This window comes from Meriones unguiculatus, chromosome 18 (genome assembly GCF_030254825.1).
Source record: "Meriones unguiculatus strain TT.TT164.6M chromosome 18, Bangor_MerUng_6.1, whole genome shotgun sequence".
Classification (NCBI taxonomy): Eukaryota; Metazoa; Chordata; class Mammalia; order Rodentia; family Muridae; genus Meriones; species Meriones unguiculatus.
This window is the reverse complement of record NC_083365.1, coordinates 58,162,216-58,184,732: the sequence shown is the minus strand read 5'-3', so window position 1 is coordinate 58,184,732 and position 22,517 is coordinate 58,162,216. Positions and strand designations below refer to the sequence as shown.

Below are 22,517 nucleotides of genomic sequence, written 5' to 3'. Positions count from 1 at the left end.
AGACCTTCGGATTCTCTAGTCCAATTACCTAAAATATAGCTCGACAATTGTTTAGACAGATTTGCAGCACAGGAAAAATTCTCATGTTGTATGCTAGTGACACAAAGTCCAGCATACTTTCATTGACAGCCAGGTTGAGCGATTTGCCATAGGGTATCAATTTGCTCCTGCAAGAGGTCAATCCTCTGATTGACCACCATCAAGCTTCCTTTTAGTTGAGCATTAATTCCTTTATGTACAACTAAGGCATGAGCTACATTGGCTAAATGATTATTCAGGGTCTGAGCAGTCTGCCTAGTATGACTCATGGCTAATGCCCTGGTGGTAGCTCCAACAGCTGCCAATGAGATGGTAGTAACAATGGTGGCTGTAGTTCCAAGATCCCTTTTCTGTCTGAAGAGAGTCATAGCGTGAGGGGCATCAATGGGCACAGGCACCCAGTGAGGCATGCGAGTAACCAGGGCATACCTAACTTTACTAGCATTCCAGCATTGGGCAAAAAAGCAAGTATCATTACCACAATTACTTGGCTCTATCTGGCTAATAATGAATAAAAATGGGGGATATAGACAAACAGGTGTGGGCTTATAGGAAATATTATGAGAAGCCTTAACCCCTCGTTGGAACATCCTGCGTCAGTTCTAGAACTAGCAGTGGTGGTGTCCGAGGTCTGAGTAGGTTCAGGAGACCATTGCCCCCAGGGGCGAGACGTGCTCCATGCCAATTGACTAACTCCGTGTTTTCCTCCAATTTTGAAAGTCATTTAAGGTTCTTAAATTATTTTTTTCCCTTTTTTTAATTTTTCATTAATTACACTTTATTCATTCTGCATCCCCCCATAAGCCCCTCCCTCCTCCCCTCCCAATCCCAACCTCCCTCCTCCCTCTGCTTGCATGCCAATCCCCAAGTCCACTAATAAGGGAGGTTCTCCTCTCCTTTCTGATCTTAGTCTGTCAGTTCATATCAAAAGTGGCTGCATTGTCCTCTACTATGGCCTGGTAAGGCTGCTCCCCCCAGAGGGAGGTGATCAAAGAGCAGGCCAATCAGATTATTTCAGAGGCAGTCCCTCTTCACATTACTATGTAACCCAATTGGACTCTGAACTGCCCTGGGCTACATCTGTGCAGGGGTTCTGGGTTATCTCCATGAATAGTCCTTGGTTGGAGTATGAGTCTCTTGGAAGTTCCCTGTGTTCAAATTTTCTTGTTCTGTTGCTCTCCTTGTGGAGACCCTGTCCTCTCCAGCTCTTACTATTTCCCAGTTCTTACCTAAAATTCCGTTCACCTGCCCAACAGTTGCCCATCCGGCTCAGCATCTGCTTTGATAGTCTGAAGGGCAGAGGCTTTCAGAGGCCCTCTGTGGTAGGTTCCTAGGTTGTTTCCTGTTTTCTTCTTCTGATGTCCATCCTCTTTGCCTTTCCGGATGGGGATTGGACATTTTAGTTAGGGTCCTCTCTCTTGCTTAGTTTCTTTAGATGCACAGGTTTTAGTGGGTTTGTCCTATGTTGTATGTCTATATGAGTGATTATATACCATGTGTGTCTTTTTGCTTCTGGGACAACTCACTCAGGATGATCCTTTCCAGATCCCACCATTTACCTGCAAATTTCATGATTTCCTTATTTTTCATTGCTGAGTAATATTCCATTGTGTAGATGTACCACAATTTCTGCATCCATTCTTCAGTTGAGGGGCATCTGGGTTGTTTCCAGCTTCTGGCTATTACAAATAAAGCTGCTACAAACATGGTTGAGCAAATGTCCTTTTTGTGTACTTGAGCCTCTTTTGGATATATGCCCAGTAGTGGTATGGCTGGATCTTGAGGAAGCGCTATTCCTAGTTGTCTGAGAAAGTGCTGGCCATTGTCACAGTAAATTCTACCCGAGTGGACGCAGGACTAGCCACAGGATTATCAACATGGATTGCTGCAGCCATGAATCATCTGAAGGAATGGGCAGGCATGGGAGCGTTAGCAGGCCTTCTGGTGTTGGTCTCCTTGGTTTGCCTGTGGTATATATGCAAGATTAGAGTCTCACAACAGTGTGATGCAGCCATGATCATTCAGGCCTTTACAGCCATTGAAGCAGGACAGTCTCCCCAAGCATGGTTGGATACCATAAAAAGCTAAAATGATACGCTCAGGATGCGAGGCTAAGCACTGCACTCAGGGTCAGCCGCTTTGGACCCAGAGAAGAGCATGTCTGATTGCATGCGGGTTGATGTCCCAGGTCCCGCCTCTGAGAAAAAGGTATCGGACGGGTCTGATGCTCTTTGGGTGGATGACACCTAAATGAACATCGGTACAAAGTCCCAATTTATTTCTAATATCAGAGATCAGACCTCTACTCTTGCCTGATGCGTCTAAAACAAAAAGGGGGAACTGTAGAGAGCTGCGGAATGCTGTGCCTTAAAGATGGAGCTGGTTTCCGCCTTCCACCTTCCCGATGGTGAGTGCTCTCTGTCACGAACAACTCCACATTTGGCTAAGGCTGAGGATCTGGCTTGCTTCCATGTATGTGGACCTATCTGCATTGCCCACTTGGCACGCCTGTGTTGGCTACCCAGAGGCTATTTAAGCTGTGGGCTGGCTTTCCCCAGGGTCCGAGGATTGTTCAAGGTTCCTGAATAAACTGCATTGAAAAAAAAAAAAAAAAAGAGAGAGACCTTCGGTTCTGGCATCTCTCCTGGTTTCTTGTCATCAGGCTCAGCCTGAAGTGCTTTCTCTTAGTAGTGTGAAATTCATTGTTTTTCACTTCAAACAGAGAACTGACTAGATTTCAACTTAGAAGCGGAATATTCTTAGAAGATAGAGGTTAATCAGCGCTTGATAGAATACTGTGTGCATCATGGCACCCCCAGAGTGTTGTGTGGGTTTTGAGTGAAGTCTATGTCAAACATGATCTCTATCAATGTCATCTTTCAAGTGGGTATCCAGGATTCAGTATTGATACTCATGAAAAACTCCTGTCTCTAAACTGAGAGATAGATGCAGAGGCAGGGAGAGAACAGCCAGGAGGACTAACTCACTATACAAACCAGGCTGGCTTTGAACTCACAGAGATTCCCCTGACTCTGCCTTCTGCATACTGAGATCAAAGATGTGCATCCTGTGCTCAGTCGTTTTATTTTAGAGATTTGTTTATTTTCATTTCATGTGCATGAGTCCTTGACTACATGTATATATGCACATTGTATGTGCATTGTATCCTACTGCCTACTGAGGCCAGAAGAGGGAGCTGCAGCTCCTGATACTGGAGTTATTGACAGTTGTGCGTGCAGATGCTAGGAATCAAGCCTTGCTCCTCTGCAAGTACAGCAAGTGCGCTAAGCTACTGAGAAGTCTCTCCAGCTTCTAAACTCACTTTTAATAAACCCACACTTGGAATAAGGACATTTCCATCAGTGAATCATCTAAGCACTTCTTAAAGTGTGTATTTCTTAAAACTGTTCATTGGGAACTATGTTTCTAACAAGACTTTTAGGTGATAACTGGCAAATGCATACTATTTAAGATGATATTTAATCTGAGTACTATACAATAAGCCCATGTTCTATATTGTTTAAAAGTTAATCAGTGAATATATATATGTGTGTATATATATATATATATATATATATATATGATAATTGTTCAATTTGTAACCACATTTTCTAAGATTGTGTATATAAGGATTTTACCTTTTGGAAATAATCATGGATACAGATGCTCTAGACAATAAAAAAACATAAGTCTGTGAAAACAGATTTCCAAATACATGCTTTTGGATTATAGGAAATGCCTCATTGATTCTTTAAGCTAAACTCCAGCAATTCTATTAATTAACATGTAAGAGAAATTAGCAAGTACAACTTTAAGTAGGAGGGAGAGATATACTGGAGGCCTGAGAACAGGACAGTGGGTCACTATAATAACAAGCAAGGTCATCGGCTGCTCCTGATCCTGGGACAGTCAGGGGTCAAACATAAGAGACAGCTGAACTTTATTGGTATTTTCCTGAGCTAGAATCCATTGAGCATCCAACCCTCAGCTTTAAGTACTCAAGAACTAACATGGGTGAGGCAGTTGGCTAATAATAGATGATATAACAGTAAGATACTCATTAAACTTGGCTCGTTTAGAATTGAGAGACTATTAGTTTGAAACATATTTGAAGCAGTGGAGATGGCTCAGTTGCTAAAGTACTTGTGCAAGTTGAGGGTCTGGGTCTGATCTTCCAGAAACACAAGTACATCTACACATGCTTGTGACCTCAGTGCTGGGGAGGTAGAGACGAAGATTCCTGGGACTTTCTGGTTATCCAGCCCAGCCTAGTTAGTGATTTTCAGGGCACTGAGATATTTTGTCTCAAAATAAGGTAGAATCCCATGAGAAACAACATCTGAGGTTGATCCCTGGCTTCCACATGCGTGTGCATCCCCCCAACACACACGCACGTGCAACCAGACACAAAACACAAATGTGCACAAGTATGCATGTTCATACACACGCACAAAAGAAAATAATAGAAAATCTATGGCTGTTAAGTTCTTAAATGAGTCAGATTGACCAGCAGTGATAGCTGAAGACAGCACTCAGATAATACCTAAATATTTTAAAAACTGTATGATCAGAAAAACTCTAAATCTTTAAAGCTACATCATCTTCTCATATGTTTGTCTTTTGTTTTTATATGATGCACATGTCTGTATGTATTGCATGTGATTAAGTAGATGTTTATGTACTATGGCGTGTGTGTGTGTGTGTGTGTGTGTGGTGTGTGTGTGTGTGTGTGTGAGTGACAGTCAGAGGGCAGTCTCATATTGGCCCTCCCCTCACTGTCCTGTTTAGGACAGAGTCTTTTGTTTTTATGCTGATGTGTACATCAGTCTAGCCATTCCTTCAAGCTTCTACAGGTTCTCCCGTCTCTGCCTCCACCTTGTAACAGGAGAACTCAGACTACCATAGCGTGCTACTGTGCCCATTTCACATGTGCTGGGCAAATTTGAGCTTAGGTCCACATACTTACACGGCAAGCACATTGCTTACTAAGATATCTTCCCAACCCAATATGTATTCTTTTTAAATTGTGTATGACTACAAACAACTTAATGGTTGTGGAAAATGTCATTTATTTATCCATATACTGTTCCTGCTTAAACAATTATTCAATAAATACTTATGTATAAATATTCACTATAGCTATTAAGAATACCTGAAATGAGTTGAAGACAAAATCATGTATACATTTTTCTTAAGAAAAGGCAAGTATGAAATGAAGAGAAAAAAGCTCAATACCTACTCAGAATACAAGGAAAAGAAAAGAGCCTCTTGGTTTTTCTGTTTTGTCCAGTAACCTGTAAACAAATACCTGTCTCTTCAGGAATCATATTAGAGCAAATCTGGAAAAGCTTGTGTAATATTCCACCACAGTTCTCTCTTGGCCTAATTCATTAAGTGACTATGATTAACCTGCCCTAGTAACCTCGGGTGATTATTTTCTATGACAATGATTCTCACCCTTCTTAATGCTATAACTTTCTAATACAGCTCCTCATGTTGTGGTGACACCCAACATGAAATTATTTTTTGTTGCTACTTCATTACTGTAATTCTGCTACTGTTATAAATCATAACATAAATATCTGTGTTTTCTGATGGTCTTAGGCAACCCTGTGAAAGGATCCTTTGACCTCCAAAGGGGTCATGACAAACAAATTGAGATCCACCGCTCTAGCTCTAGAATGTGGGACTTACTCTCTGGGGCTCTTTCCTCACATTGTTTTCATCTGCCCTGGCTTGTGCTGTATAATTATCCCAACCAGGAACACCAGCTCCTTTAACTGTGATAACAAATGATCCTTCTTTCAGAGGAGGATAGAAAATTAAAATGGTGAGAATCCAATTTGCTTTGTTTGTGATGGCGTTTCCAAGCGAAGAGAGCCAAAACATGTGCATGCTAAGATGTGACATATTGAAGGCCAGAGGCTGCCTGCTGCCAGGAGGTACAATCTGCCTCCCTAGGGGTTCTTATTTCAGGATAAAGTTGTGAATTGTTTTCAGTTTAATATCCAGGGAGTTCTTGGAATTGCTGAAAATTGTGCTTCAGCATGTGGAACCATAGGACCTGCCTGGAGCACACAGTAAACATTGATTAAGCATGTTGAAACACAGACATACATAAAGACATTGAATTAACACAGTGCCCCTGCAAGCCATGGTATGTGTAACAGTTATCTGAGGAGCTTTCTCTACAGTCAGTAATTATGCCAGGAAAATCCAATTTAGTGCATGTGACGATAGGGTCTACAATCTGCCACTAAATAGAATCAATAATACCCCCAGCAGGTGTAGCTATTACAGGCCTGTCAGCTTGGGCAAGATACTGAGAATGCATGAAATCAGAATTGCAAGCTGTGTTGGTCTACAGGAACAGCAAAATAAGTAGAAAAGAATGAATGGGATTTGCTGTGTGAGTGTGTGTGTGTGGGGGGGTGTGTACTACCATGCATGTATATTACCTTAGGTTACCCTGTGGGTTTGAGGGATCAAACTGATATGTTCAGGCTTGGGAGAAAGGGTCTTTACTCACTGAGCCATCACACTGACCCTTGTGTGCCCACACGTGTATCTTTATGCGTGATGAAAGATTGCTGGTCACAGTCTTGTGCGGTTGGGCACTGTCTTGTACAGGTAGCCATTGCCACTGAGTCCATGAGTACAGCAGCCATAAGTACAGAAGACAGCACTATACAGCATCCCTTCCCATCCCCCAGGTCCCACTGCCCACCCCATCCCACCCACAACATCTTCAATGTTCTTAGCCATGGAAGGTGTGAATGCTTACATTTATACTCTTGCTTAGGGCTGCTTTCAATCTTGGTCAATGCTAAGTTGGGCAACTGCTCTAAATCTTGAGACAAAGTGATGTTGAGTGTTCAGCCTTAAATGGAACATCATTATCGCCTCCTCCAAAGTTTGTTCTTGTTCATTACCTGATAGTTACAAATACATCAGTGCAGAGACTTAAAAGAGTCCATAAACCTGAATATATGCATAAGGAAACTTATGTTATCTTTATTGGGGGAATTCCAAATTACTTGCCTACTGCCCCCAAGAATATTAGTGGCAATATTAACCTCAAAGCCAACTCATTTTAGCTGGTCCACATCTTTAATCTAAATGAATTGGAAGATAAAGAAGAAAGTTCTTTGCTCTCAGCTGTGTGCCCATTTTCTTCCCATACTGGCCATGATCTTATAAGAAGAAAGTAGAACATTAAAACCTTAATATGTAAACAGAAAATCCCCAAAAGTTAAGTTTTATTGTGCCCTTGTCAGCAACCCTATCTGACGTTGAAGATGAAGGAAGGAACATGATAAACAAAGATGAAAGCAACATAAAAAGCATTCAGACAAACTCCCTACAGGCCAGTTGTCAGTGAATGAGTGAAAGAGTGTGGTCCTTACCTGCCTTATTTCTCTTTCATTTATTTTTCTGTGTTGTGTGACTATGTCAGGATAGGTCAAAATATAAGTTACCAAATCAAAACACAGGGGTAATATGCCTGTATCCTGGAAAGTAAATGAGCAAAAGTTGAATCAGTTACATTTCTTGTTGCTGTTTCAAATGCTTGATAAAAGGGACTTTAAAAATGAAGGTGTCTTAGTTTCTCCTTTTGTTGCTGTGATAAAATACAGTGACAAAAGCAACTAGGGAGAAAGATTTATTTTGACTCAAACTTCAAGATTACAGTCTCTTTTGAGAAGAAAGTCAAAGAACAGTTGCTTGAAACAAGCTGCTCATTACATCCACAGTCAGGAAAAAGAAAGGGTGAATCTTATGTCACTACTCAACTCCTTTTTGCCACTGATAGAAATAATTTACAATCCCAGCCAGAGTATGGTGTCATCAAAAGTAGTCTGGTCTTCCCACTTCACATTACATAGTCAAGACAATGCCCCACAGACATTCCTAAAGGACAGTCTTCCAGGTGATTGTAGGTGCTGTCATGTCCACATTTAACATTGCCCATCACAGAAGGCTTTTTTTTTTTTTTTTTTTTTTTTTTGGCAGTTTGAGAATACAGTATGTCATGGAGGGGAAAGCCTGGCAGGGGTAGTAAGAGGCAGCTGGTTATACTGCATCCATACCAGAAAGCAGAGTGTGTCTTCACACATCAATTAGCCCTACCCAGAAATATAATTGAGCACCTTAGTACTCAGTTATTTCATTAAATATGCTGCTGCCCCTGCTGCTGCTACCACTGATGAAATTGTATTAGTGGTTATGTATGCTAAACCATTCCTCCTGGCATGGTATGGCCTTCGGCTGCCATTTCCTTTGGGGCTAGATATACAACATTTTCAGACCATAGTGACATTAAAGTGACAGGGAATCACTGAGTAAAGGGAATGTCATGCACTCAATTAAGCTGGGGATTTTACGGAACAAGTTCACTAAGCTTTCTGTAACAGAAGACATGTACAACTGACAAGAAAGTCTCAAATTTTGTTACTTTTCCCTCATGAGCTGAGCTATCTTAGTGGAGAGATCAGAAAGCTATAATCTTCTAAATCTGAAACAACGTGATATGACAGCTAGGAAATCCTACATCTGATGTCATAATCTGTAGCAAAAATACTGCTGGCACCGACAATAGTACATAAAATTGACCTCTGACCATGTGTGCAAAGTGCAGATAGAATGTAGATAAAGACCATGTTCATACTTAGTTACCATGTCAGTGTATCTTGTAACTTCCATGTAAACATGTCAGAACAAGAAAAAAAATTACAAGAAGCTTGTGTATGGAGTTGAGCTTAATTACAAGTAGACCGTGTCGTCTCCTGGTACATTCACTGTGTGTGATTAGGGGTTTTGTTATTGGTGATTTATTCTCTCTCTGTCTGTCTGTCTGTGTGTCTGTCTCTCTCTCTTTCTCTCACTGTGTGTGTGTTTGTGTAAGTGCGTGTGCATGTGTACATGAGTGCCTATGAAGAGCAGAAGATGATGTCAGATCCCCTAGAACTGGAGTTATAGGCATTGAAGTCCAGACTTAGGTCCTTTTCAAGAGCAGCAAGTGTTTATAACCACAGAGTTCTTCCCATATCCTGAAATTGTAATTGAATTTTCACTAAATGGTGAAAAGAGAGTCAGCAGACTGGCTTTGTTGCCAGGTCTGAAAGAACAAACCTCTTGGAGCTGTAGGTAGTGCAGAATACTCTTACTGCTTCTGTTTCATTAGCCTAGGAGCATGTGAGGAAAGACCTCTGGCCTACACACACACACAAACACACATACATGTACATACACATACATACATACATGTGATACACAGATAAATGTGCAAACTGGAGACATTTTAATCATATTTATTATTTTTAGGGTTAAAATAATTTATTACTTCATTTATTTGGATGAAAGTGGGACCACACAAAAAGTTGAAGTAATAAACCAAAAGACTTTTTCTTTCTTTTAATTAATTAATTAAGTTATTTATTTATTTATTTATTCATTCATTACAATTTATTCCCTTTGTATCCTGGCTGTAGCCCCCTCCGTCATCTCCTCCCAGTCCCACCCTCCCTCCCTTTTCTCTCCCTATATCCCTTCCCTAGTCCACTGATAAGGGAGGTCCCTCCTCTCCTTCTATTTGACTCTAGCCTATCAGGTCTCATCAGGACTGACTGCATCATCATCCTCTGTGGCCTGGCAAAGCTGCTCTCCCACAGGGGGAGGTGATCAAAGAGCCAGCCACTGAGATTTGCTTTTTATACTATGATTTTTTTATGTGAATTATGCCCAACCAAACTCTCAAGCATTGAAGGCTTATATGGATTAATTCTTTGATGGGGTGAGATAATTGGGAGGTGGACAAAAGTAGGACATAGTGAGTGTCACACTGGATGTGTGTCTCTGAATGGTGTATCTTTTCTTTGAGGCTCTCCTGCTTACCCTCCTCCCCAGATCCTATGAAATAACTCATCATTCTCCACCATAGTCTTCTGCTATGATTTTGAGATTCATTCACTTCATGCCCAGAAACAATGTAATGTCTGACATTATGAGCAAAAATAAATATTTCCTCTTTTAAGTCATTTTAAAAATTTTATGACAACAATATAAAATGACAAAAATAGTTCAAGCCATGGTTTAGTGTCATTTTATCTTATTTCTTTTATTTTCTGTTTTGTCTGTCATATGTGGGAAATCTTGGGAAGATGTCCCTTTTTTGGTATTTGGATATTTGTTCTTCTTTGGAATGTTTTATCTGTCTGTATATATGTATGTATGATGTATGCATGTACATCATGAGTATGCCTCATGCTCACAGAGGTCAGAAGAAGGCCTTGGATTCCATGGAATTGGAGTTGCAGATAACCTGCCACGTGGGTTCTGGGAATCCACCCAGGCCTTTTGAAATAGCAACAAGTGCTCTTAACCACAGAGCTCTCTCCTCAACCACAAGCTATTTGTCCTTTGCACAAGTGTACATTATATTTCCACATACACATCAGATCCCATCCTACATATGAGCTAATAGTTATGCATAAGGCATAGAAGGTTTTATAATCATTCAAGTGAGGAGTGAGAACACATCCAACAAATGGTCCATAAAGAAAAAACAAGTAAAAGTGATGCTAGAACTTTTCTCAGTGCTAAGGAGCATGCACTACCCTTGCCAAGGAACCATATTTGCTCCTCAGCATCCAAGTCAGAAAACCACCTGCGTCTTCCACTCTGCTAGAGGGTAGTGGTTATCAACCTTCTTAATGCTACAAAAGTTTAGTACACTGTCTAATACTGTGGTGACCCTCAGCCATAAAATTATTTTGTTGCTATTTCATAACTGTAACTTTCTACAGTTAAGAATCATAATGTAAATACATGATATGCGGGATATCTTCTATGTGACCCTGTGAAAGTGTCCTTTGGCCCCCAAATGCTGAGAACCCCTACTATAGGGTCTCATGGGAAATCATCAGGACTAGGGATTTTCTAACTATCCTTAGGGAAACTGCCAGAAGATTGAATGCACATCCTACAGCCAAAAGAAATAACTATTTTTCAAAGTATATGTTTAATGCATTTGTGTTACATATGTTTGAGCTTTAAAATATGTGTTCATTCCCCAAACTATTATATGCTGTCTGTTTACTTTACATTTATATCTGAATTGCATGTTATAAATAATCTGGAGATGATTTGAATTTCAGAGGAGAATGATGGGAGTTTTGTAATAATTTTATGCCATTTTACATAAAGGACTTTAGGCTTTCCAGGTTTGGCAAATTTTCAATCCAGGAAGCCAGTTTCTCTTAAAATGTTCTTTGAGTACTGATGAGATGGTTCAGTGGGTAGAGGGCTTGCTACGTCTGTTGACCTGAGTGAATCCCTAAGATCCGCAAAGTTTAAGAAGAAAATAGACTCCCACAAGTTTTTCTCTGACTTTCAAGCATTTTCATACCCAATCCCCACTCATACCCACACCCCCAGCTCTACACCCTTACATCCCTCAACACATGCACACACATGCACACACGCATGTGCTCACTTTATAATCAACATATGTAACTGAAAGTTTTAAAGTGTTTCAGATACTGGGGCTACAGTGTTCATTGACTGGAGCAATGTTGGAATCTGACCTTTTACTTTTATCATAACAATTGAAAAACCCAAAAAAGGTGGCCATGGTGATCTGAATTAGGTTATTCCTTTGCTCCTGATCTTTCCCAAGCTGCTGGTATTTCCTGTGCCTGAATCTTTGCTACTCATATGCAAAATGGGGATTAAAGTATTTGCTTAAAGTGTTGGTTTAAATTTTCAATGAAGCAAGGTCCAACACTGCAAGAAACTGCCTGGAGCATTTTAAGTACACAGAAAAGGTAGAAGTTTCACATAAGTGTACTCCTGGGCTATGGCTTCCAGATGTACAGCAAACCACAGTCTCTCTGATGGTACAAAGATATCAGATTTTGGTTTTCTGGCTCGCTTATGATGTGTTATATTTTATTGCATCACTCAGCACTAGTTAACTTTTGTCATTATCATTATACCTCATACCTGCCTCTGTAGCTGGGTTCAGTTCCCTTCTCATATTACACTTTGATGGGAGCCTTTCTCTATTTTGCATTTGTAAGCTAGCACTTCAAATTTTGTCATACCAGAACTTTTGTGGTAAGGGATGGGGAAATGGACGATGGTTCATTGGGTAAAGAGTTTAGTGACCTCATCAGAGAGACATTGCTCATTCATTTGTAGTGGCAGTGTCATTAATCTTTTCTGTTTCAGCCTCTCTCTTTTGGGTTTACTTCAGCTGACTAGGCAAGAAAGAGAACAATGAACATCATTATGGAAATGTTAATTCCTGATGTGGCTGAGTAGCTCTTAATCACACTATTAAGTGTATTCTCTGATTTAATCATCTTGGCCGACAAGCAGAAAGACATGATGGATGCTGATGAATGTCTGCCATTATCTTCTGATATGGATGAGGTTGTTATCTCTCTAACTAAATGTTAGGGTTTCTTTTTTCTTTCAGAAATGATATGCTACTTAGAAAGAAAGGGTGTGTAAAATGTCTTTGTGTATGTACATGTGTGTGTGTGTGTGCGTATGTACATTTTCATGAATATACACATGTATGTAGGGACAGAGGTTGATGTCACACTTCTCACCACCTAATTTTATTTTTGTGACAGGATTTGTCAATGGACACAGACCTCAATAATTCTGCTAGTCTGGCTGGCAGGTGTGCACTTGGGTCTGTCTCCAACTGTCCAGAGTTGGGATTACAGACATACAACTGCTGCTCTGGGCAGATCCTCATGTTTGTTCAACAAAGAACTTTGCTGACTGAGCCATATCTCTATCTCTGTTGATCGTCCATCTTTCCTCTTATACCAGCACTTAGCTGACTTGCATTTTGTTCACACAATGAAATACTTATTTTTTTCTGAGAACTTCAGTGACCTCAGATTGTTCTCTCACACCCATACCTTCCAGCTCCAGTCAGATTCAGATAATGCTTAGCTTAGCAGGTAGAGCCTGTTAGAAAGACACTGCAGTAAGTCAGATCCCCTTTCCTTGGGGTCCTTACCTGCACAGGAGCTTCTCTCACCAGGACAGTGTTTGCAGAACTCCTCAGCATGGAACCTCCAAGCAAGTGCCACTGCTGCCATGAGACTTTTTTTTTTACAATTCTTGGGCAAAAGTCGGTGTCTAGTTCTGAGCTGTGTTTGGATGTCTGTCTCAGGCAGATTTATGTTCTTCATAGTTTAAGACACACTCTTCTTCTGGATGGTGAGAGAACCATCAACACACCCAAAACCTTTTAAAATTCATATCACTGATGCATCACACCATGACCTTTGTACAATGTAGAACTGAGAAACTGATAACGCACAGATTCTATGATTGAAGATACATTATTATTTTATGAATAATTCTTTATATTTAATTTATATTTATATGTGTGTCTAACATATATACACAGAGAGAGAGGGATTCATGTAGATTTGTGGTTTCAATATGAATCACCTTCCCCCACAAGGTTTCACATGCTCACTGGTTAGTGGGACTTTTTGGAGTGTTGCAGAACTTTATGAGATGAAGTCTCATTAGAGGAAGTAAGCCACTGGAGCTAGTTCTTAAGTGTTTATAGCTCACTATAACTTCCTGTTCATTCCCTGCTTCTGCATTATGGATGCAGTGTGAATGCCATGTGACCATCAGGCCTCCTGCTCCTGCCATCATGTCTTCTTTGCCACCATTGACTTTGGAGCTGTAATCCAAAATAACATTTGCATCTTAAGTTGCCTTCCTTTGTCAAAGATTTATTGTTTTGTTTTGTTTTGTTTTGTTTTTTTCACAGCAATAAGAAGGTATTTGAAACATATATTCAATATTGTTTGGTCCCATGGCTAAGTTTGTAAAAACGAGTACAGTGTTTCACTGATTTACAAGTGATTAGTCATGAGTATGGTTCCCCTAATGTTCTCAGAAAGTCTTCTAAGTGAATGCATGAATGGGAAGCATTAAGACTCAGAATTGAAGGACTGGAGGAAGGGCTCAGTTGGCAGAATGCTTGCCTAGCACACATAAAGCCCTGGGTTCTGTACCTAGCATGGCATAAACTGGGCATAGCAGTAGACACCTGTGTTCCTGGTACTTAGAAAATGGAGACAGAAGGATTAGAAGTTCCAGGTCAACTTTTATTACATAGTGTGTTTTATTACATAGTCTATGATACTTATGACCCTATCTTAAGAAAAGAAGACTCAGAGATGAGGTAAGACCATCATTAGGAAAAATGGTCATATAAATGGAAGAAAATTTCAAACATCATAATTGAAAGGATTCATATGTATAGATATGAAGTTTGTAGGGCACAAAATAGGACTGAATTAAAATCAGATAGAGTTTATTCTTCCTTTTGACATGTTGAATTAACCAGAATGTAAAGCTGTGAACATGTACCACACCAAAATACCAATCCTGCACTGAAGGCTCAGGAAAAATCGTGGGAGAGAGAGTGGAAAAACTATGAGAGCCAGAAGACCAGGAAGTCGCTGTGAAACTGTTTCTCCTTACAATGACAGGGAAGTTATATGAATAATCCGTCAACAATAGAGCTGCTCAAGCAAGACATTAATGATGATAATACCAGTATACGTGCTAATATGGAAGGGGAAATGTGGTTGAGACCAACAACTTGTAGACAAAGAATGATAGAAACTAATGACTGCTGAGAGGGACAGTTAGTTCTTCCTGGGGATGAGCTCTCTAACTGGCTTCTTCATACCAAGAGGGCAGTTCAGAAATCATATGCAAACAAGCAACAATAATTGAACTCAGCAGGTTGTATTGATATATTTATGCATATAACATCATCATCATCATCATGAGACTAGCAATATAAAAGGAAAGAATTGGAGCAATGGGACATGGGAAGAGATTGAGATAGGATAAAGAAGTAAGGAGATGATGTAAGTATATTTTACTTAAAATTAAATATAAAGTAAGAATAACAATTATCTGAAGAGAATGAGACAAAACAAAATGAAATTAATTACAGAAGCAATGTTGGTGGCAGCAAGAACTTAGCACAGCAGCGTTTCTACATTCACAGGGCTCTCCAGCTCCTTGCTGGTATTGCTTATAAGGTTGGCTACACTGCTCCTGAGGGCAGATGCACCTTAATGTCCCAGCTCTCCTACAGCCATCACTGAGAGGCAGGGTGTTTACTTTCCTTTTTTTTCTCTCTCTCTCTTTTTTTTTAAAGTACCTTAACAATTCAAAATTCAAGAGGACTCTCCGATTTGAATTCCATTGATTAAAACCTAATTGTTCGAAGAGGCTACTGCATGACTTCACCTGGGTTTCTCATATGAGGAGAGGCATAATTGACCCATGCCTACATAAACTAGGCTCATACCTAATTGATTTATAAAATGGATTATGTTTTCAGGAGGGAGAGATGGCACATTGGGTTAAGTATTTGTTTTGCAATTATGAGGACCAGATTTTAATCCCCAGAATCTATATTAATAAAAAAAGAAAGAAAAAGAAACACTGAAGTAATTGTTTGTCCAATAACTCAATATTTTAAGTATAATTAAGCAACAGTATTCTATTGCTTTATTTATAGAGCAGTTTTCTCTCGATAGAAAAAAAAATCAATGTTTCCAAATGCCAAAATTTGCACCTGAACTACATGTAGATCATTTCCTTGACTGTATTACTGAGTTGAGAGTTAAGGCAAACCAAGCATAGTTTGTGGTGTTCAGTTTTCTCATATTCTGCTATCTCCATTACTTTATAATGGTGGGGAAATAAAGAAGAGGAAGCTGGAAGGAAAAAAAAACTTGATTCCCCAGCTTTTATACATACATATTTAAATATTTTTATTTCATTTTCTTCCTTTTTCTTTCTTTATATACAATTAAGGTAAAGTAACCTGTCAGCTGTTAAGCTGTTGAGTGTGGCTTTTCTAGCCAGGGATTTAAAAGGAAGGCAATTTATGTGAAGTTTTTAAAGGTGGTTGAATTACTTGAGATGATGGGGATGTTTGCTTCATTTAGTGGTAACCGTAAGAGAAGAGTACTAGTTAGCAGACATCGACATAGAGAACTCTAATAAAGGAGATAGTACTAAAGGGGGTATAGAATTTAAGCCACGTATGGTGGTGGGATGATGGTGGACTTTTCCAGATCTTCTCAGGAATCAGCACCCAAAATAAACACCTTCCACTATTTTTCTCAAGGTTTATAGCATTGGACTTACGAATGTCTTTCCTTTGCCTGTTTGCATCAAAGACTTCTTTGAGATTAAACTGTGTGGACAATTCAGAGTAAGTGGATGCTTTGTATATATAGGTAGAGACAGTATGAAAATAAGGATTTCCCTCTACAACAAACTCTTGCCTGGGTAAATGTCCCACATAGTAGTACACACATGCAGAAATTTGCAACTGCACTTTAGAATTGTTTGGTTTGTTTGAGGCAGTGCCTCTTGGAGCCCACGTTGGCCTCTGGCTTGTTAGGTAGCTAAGGACAATGCTGAACTTCTGATCTTCTTGTCTCTACATCCTTAGTGCTGGGACTAGATGCCGACTCCATTATATTTAGATTATGTGTATGGTGCTGGGAATCCAACCCAGGGCTTTTTGCATGCTAGGCAAACACTCAGTGCTAATTGAACCATATCCCCAGCCTCAACAGTAGAATCTTAAATTTTGCAAGTAAGACAGCCAGTAATACTTTTATTTTAAGTATCTAGGATCCTTATGCCAAGCAAAGATAAGAAAAGGAAGCCATTGCCAATGGAAGCCAGATGCATTTGTGTGTGTGCTGTTATTTGTTTAAAAGCTGGTTTAAATTTAGAAAGAAGACCAAGAGAGAGTAAAATTAGGTGACTAACATGTTGAGAAAGAACAGACAGAAGAGAAATAACACACAAATCATGAAAGTGAATATAAAGCTCTTTTTTTCCTAGTTTTGACTTGATTAATTTTTTTTATAGTGGATATGTGAATTCATCTCTCTATGTATTAAAGTAGACCATCTCGGCCTTTGAAAAGTATTCAGATTATCTTATTCATTTTTGGCAGTGGTTGTGAAAGTTCGGTTTTCTTTTTAATTGAGCGAAGTGTTGGTTCAACAGCATTCTCACATGGGTAGTCCCTGAAACACGTGTAGCACTGACCCACTTAAACTGACATTTTAAAAGCTTTTTGAAGGGAGGGATTGTGTAACCTGGAATTTTTCCTTTACTCTGCTTAATGGCGTCATTTATCAATATTTAACTGTGTTCTTTTAATAAAAATACCTTTTACATGCACGCCGGTATGTGTGCATAAGTATGTATATTAAAACATATAGAAAACTGGATGAGATAAATGAGGAAAGAGAAAATGGAATCCAGAAAGTGTGGAAAGATGGTGGGAGGGAGAAAAAGAAGGACCGAATTTGAACATACACACACACACACATACACACACACACACTCACACACACACCACTGTGAGTCCTCTGTAGCCTTTCAGCTTGCACTCCTCACTTCTGAAATATCTTGTCTTTCAGATGGAGCCCCATTCAGCTGGTGGGTTGGGAGGGCCAATGAAAGGCACCCTTACTGGGGAGGTTCTGTTCCTGGAGTCCAGCAGTGCGGATGTGGCCTAGAGGAGAGCTGCCTGGACATTCAACACTTTTGTACTTGTGACGCCGACACAGATGAATGGTAAGGAGAACTTCAGTTTTCCTACAGTGACAGGAAATGTTACCTGATGCCCAAAATTGTTACTAAGATAGAAAGATGCAGACAAGTTCAACAGAAATAAGGGGCCAGCCTCCATCCATATATCCATTGACTGATAACTGTCCTTAATACCAAAAGATATAAGGTCTTCTTATGGCCTCTGTGAACACTGAGTGCAGAGGGTTTACAAATATAAGAGCAAGGCACTCATATACAATAAGTAAATAAATTATTAAAAAAATGCAAAAGTCCACTCTCGCATGGTGAGGAGTAATAATGAGGTTTGTGCCAAAACCTTCTAGTATTCTGAGAATTCCATTCTAAGCAAGGAATTCAATGTAATGTGAGTTTGTAATTCAGTCTTTTTTTTTCCATACCCTTCCCCTGTATGTATGCTTGTCTGTGTGTGTGTGCTGTGTGTTGTGTGCTGTATGTGTGTGTGTGTTTGAGTGTGTGTAGATGTTCTAGTGTCTCTGAGTGTCTATGCATGTGTGTGGACATTTATATGTCATTTAGCACTGTCATTTAGCAGATACAACCTGTTTTGACTGTTTGTTTTTGTTTGTTGTTTTTTGTTTTGTTTTTGTCTTTGTTTTTGTTCATTTGTTTTGCTTGTTTTCATATAGGATCACTCCATGACCTAGAACTCATCAAGTAGTCATGGCTGGCTAGCTGGATCTGCCTGTCTCTATCTTCCCAGGACTGGAAATATTAACCTTTATAACCATACATACCTGACCTTTTAATATGGGTTCTGGGGATCAACTCAGATCCTCCCAGTTTAAGGCAATCATGTTACTTCCAAGCCATCTCCCAGATTCTGAGTTCAGTTTTGAAATACACATGTTGGGTAAGAGCATGAAGAGAAGGGTTTGTTTGTTTTACCACTAACGTTTAGTGCCTTTACCTCCATTTAATGACTTTTAACACCAAATTAAACTTTTTTATTCTACTTATTGATTTTGGCTTTACTGATTTCATAATTCTCATATATGCTTAATATTCCATAAGAATACGGGCCTTGAGGTTGAGACGTGTCAATTACAGAAGAGTTAAAGGATAATTGTCAATGTTACACATGCCTGTCCAATGGCAATGCCAGAATTCACACCAAGCCTATTGGACAATAGGTTCCTAGTGCTCTTCTACACCAGCTCAGTTCTGCGAGATGATATTTAAGTTCCTGTATCTATCAGTTCAACATCTTTTCTATGCTTCATAAAATCTGTTCAGCTTTCACTATATCAGTTACAAAACTGTACAGGTAGCATGTCCACTCATTTGCCTGTCAGTTCTGGGCTGAATTTCATGCAGCCTGCCATTTTAGCTTCCTCAGTGTCTCTCTCAAATGTTTCTCAATTATAACTGAGAATCCCTGCCAAGCTTCTCTCAGAGAAGCTACGATTTCTTTTGAGTATAGTGGTTTTGTTGTTCTAATTGTTGCTGTCATAGAGGAGTTCAATGAAACTTAAGTTGTAGTCAAAACCTTATTCCAGATCAGTAAGCTGGGGTGTAGGAGATGGCTCGTTCAGTAAAGAGTCTGCCACACAAGTATAAAGACCTGAACTAAATTTCCAGAATCCACATAAGTAAGTTCTTTAAGCAGCTGAACAAGGTGGCAGGGTCTTATTTCCCAGAATTGGTGGGGTGGAGGCAAGTGGGTCCTTGGAGCTAAATGAGAAACTTTAAAAAGAGAGATCACCTAAAACAGCAGTTTTCAACCTGTGGGTCAAGACCTACTCGGGATTGAATGACTGGTTCACAGAGGTCACCTAAACTCACCTGAAAACACAGATATTTGCATTACAATTCATGACAGCAACAAAATTATATTTACAAAGTAGATATGAAAATAATTTTATGGTTGGAGGTCACTACAACATGAGGGGCTGTAGCATCAGGAAGGTTGAGAACCTTTAGTCTACAAAGAAACCTTAACAAACAAATAAATAACCAAATAAAACAGATGAGCAGTACCTGGGGATTGTCATCCACATTGGTACTCTGGAATCTATTACATATATACATACGGAAATGTACACATCCCCCTGTATACACACACAGACACACACACAGACACACACACACACACAAACCATCTCAGGAAAAGAATAAGCACTGTCTTCATCTGCTTTCATAATAAGTGTATCATGAGTTACAAATATCACAGAGGTACTTAGGTACAAAGTGAGTTTCTTTAGATGCCTCATTCTTCTCAAACTTTTCATTTGGAAAAAGTCAGGTGAAGTTGACTGAAGGTCAAGCGTCAACTTCCTTCTTCCTTGGTACTCCTCTATACGTTGAAGTTAATTTTACTACAGCATTATAGAGACTTAGAACTAAACCCACCTTGTGTCCTGGATGAAGCACAAATCTCTCTGAACCACAGGGCCCTCAATCTATTTGGTCGTGATACAGTAGACATCTGATGGGAGGTTCAGGAAGACAAATTCAGCACATTTTTGGAGAGGGTCATGTTAGTCACTTTCCTTCATATACAAGAAATGAACTTATGGAAATGTCTATCTTGCACATAGTTAAAGGGTGCAGTCCATCATGGCAGAGAAGGCATGATGTCACAAGCATGAGGCAGCTTCTCATGTTGTGTCCATGGTCAGGAAACAGGATGCATGCTGATGCACAGATCACCTTCTTAGGGCAGAAAATGGCACAGCCCACATTTAAAGTGGGCCCTCTCACTTCAAATAATGTAGTCTAGACACTAGATCTTATTAAGTTAGTAATCAAGAGGAGAGATCATGACTAAGTATCATCTTCAAGCTTAGGATAGTTGTGTGAATATTTTTAGTTGGTTATGTTACAAAGGAAACATGGTGGGGAACACACTGAAAATCTTCTGATCCCATGTAACCAGATTCACTTGTGTATAGTGGTTGCCCAACTACATCTGGTATTAGACAATATTTGCAGATTTATAGGTTCAGAATGAAGCATCTTCATTTTATACAATTGTAGATGCTAACAAGGAGAAAAAAATCTAAGGTGGAAACTATCATTGAAAAGGGGATGTTTCTTCTTCTGTTTATTTTATCTTTGAGGCACACTGTCCCTTCTCATAAAACTGTCAGGGCTTGGTTCATAGCACAGTAAATACTAGGAATAATTGCCATACCTCACTTATTCATGATGAAATACTACTGTACTTTCTTCTCCAGAATATTCCACTAATGATGCAATCCACTCAGATCCCAGGCTTTTCTCTATTGACCTGATTATTAGTTCACTCACTCCTGAACCATTTATGGACTGAGTTAACTTCATCACCTATGCTGTGTTCACTTACCTCAGTGCCTTTTCTCCACTTCTTCCTGTGCCAGCACACTAGAATGTGTACAGATTCACATACACAAGAATGCTTGAGTGTGGGAAAACTGAGGTCAACATCAGGTGCTCTTTCTGAATCACTGTTCATCTTGTTTTGTCCTGAAGCTCACTGATCTAGCCAGACCAGCTCACCAGATGATGCTTAGGAAACTACGTGTCTCAGCTTCCATGAAACAGAGAGAAAATCATCATCTATCACCATCATACATTTATTTTTACCTGGGTCTGGCTGTCAAACTCAGGTTCTCATGCTCGTAAAGCTTTCAATTGACTAATTGAGACATTTTCCCCATACTTGCCAGACCTCTTAGTACTACACAAATATATATATATATATATATATATATATATATATATGTAAGAAATATACATATTGACGATCTTTCTGGAGGAAGCATGATCTTTTAGGTCTTGTTCAGTAATGGTCGTAATTTGCTCTGTATTGCTGTGATAAAATACCATAACCACAGTAGATTAGAGAAAGAGGGTTTTATTCAGGATTATAATTCCAGAGGGACAAGTGTCTATTACCATCATAGTAGAGGATCTTGGCAGCAGGCAGGACCTGTGACTAGAGCACAAAGACGAGCATTCACCTCTTAAGCTGCAAGCAGGAAGCAGAGTGATCAAAGTGGTAGTGGCATGAAACTTAGCAACATCAAATCTTGCTCCTTGTGACACATTTTCTCCAGCAAGCCCATATCTCCTAAACTTAGTCTAACAGCACCCACAACTGGAAACCAAGTATTCACACATCTGAGCCTATGAAAGACTATCTCATTCACATCACCACAACTGAGTCAAATGAAAGGAACTAAAGTTTTCCAGTTAGGCTGCTTGCTTTACCGATGAGATCACATGTTGAACAACTCAATGCAAGGCCTAAGGGAGAAGAAATCTAGAAGTCCTTAACATTCTACTGATGAAATACAGACTCTATCTGGAGATAACTATTCCAGGTTTTACTGGTGACTTAAGAACAAGTTCTAGCTCCCCAGGGCCTCCTGTGCTGCACTCCCTCTGCATGGCCCATACCCCAGTTCCCTGGCCTGTGCCATTTCCCAGTACCCAACACAATCTTCAGCTCCCAACAACAGCATGGATCAGGGAGCAGCAAGTAAGAGTTCCCCTCCTCCATCTACTAGACTGCCACAGCCTGCCAGCAATAGTGACTACGTCTGGCCAGGGCCCACTGTGCTCCACTTTCTCTGCATGACCCATACCCCAGTTCCCTGGCCTGCACCATTTCCCAGGACTCACCCTGATGTCAGCCTAAGAGACCAGCACCGATCAGGGAGCAGCAGGAAAACCACAGCAGCCATCTGAGACCATAAACTCTACCTGCAACCCCAGAGACCTAGTATCATCAGAGACCACCAGGCCTGCTAATAACAGAGTCAACCAAATGGAATGAGGTAAATAAAAGAACACCAGCA

The 22,517-nt window shown here is 39.9% G+C and overlaps 1 protein-coding gene across 2 annotated transcripts in view; it reads left to right on the top strand.

The window, feature by feature from the left end:
* LOC110560660 (contactin associated protein family member 5) overlaps window positions 1-22,517 on the top strand; it is a 755,447-nt gene that overhangs the window by 571,335 nt on the left and 161,595 nt on the right. For both annotated transcript variants that reach the window (XM_060371591.1, XM_060371592.1), the window contains exon 14: window positions 17,562-17,718. In XM_060371591.1, the coding sequence (XP_060227574.1) occupies window positions 17,562-17,718 (157 nt within the window). The remainder of the gene's footprint in view (window positions 1-17,561; window positions 17,719-22,517) is intronic.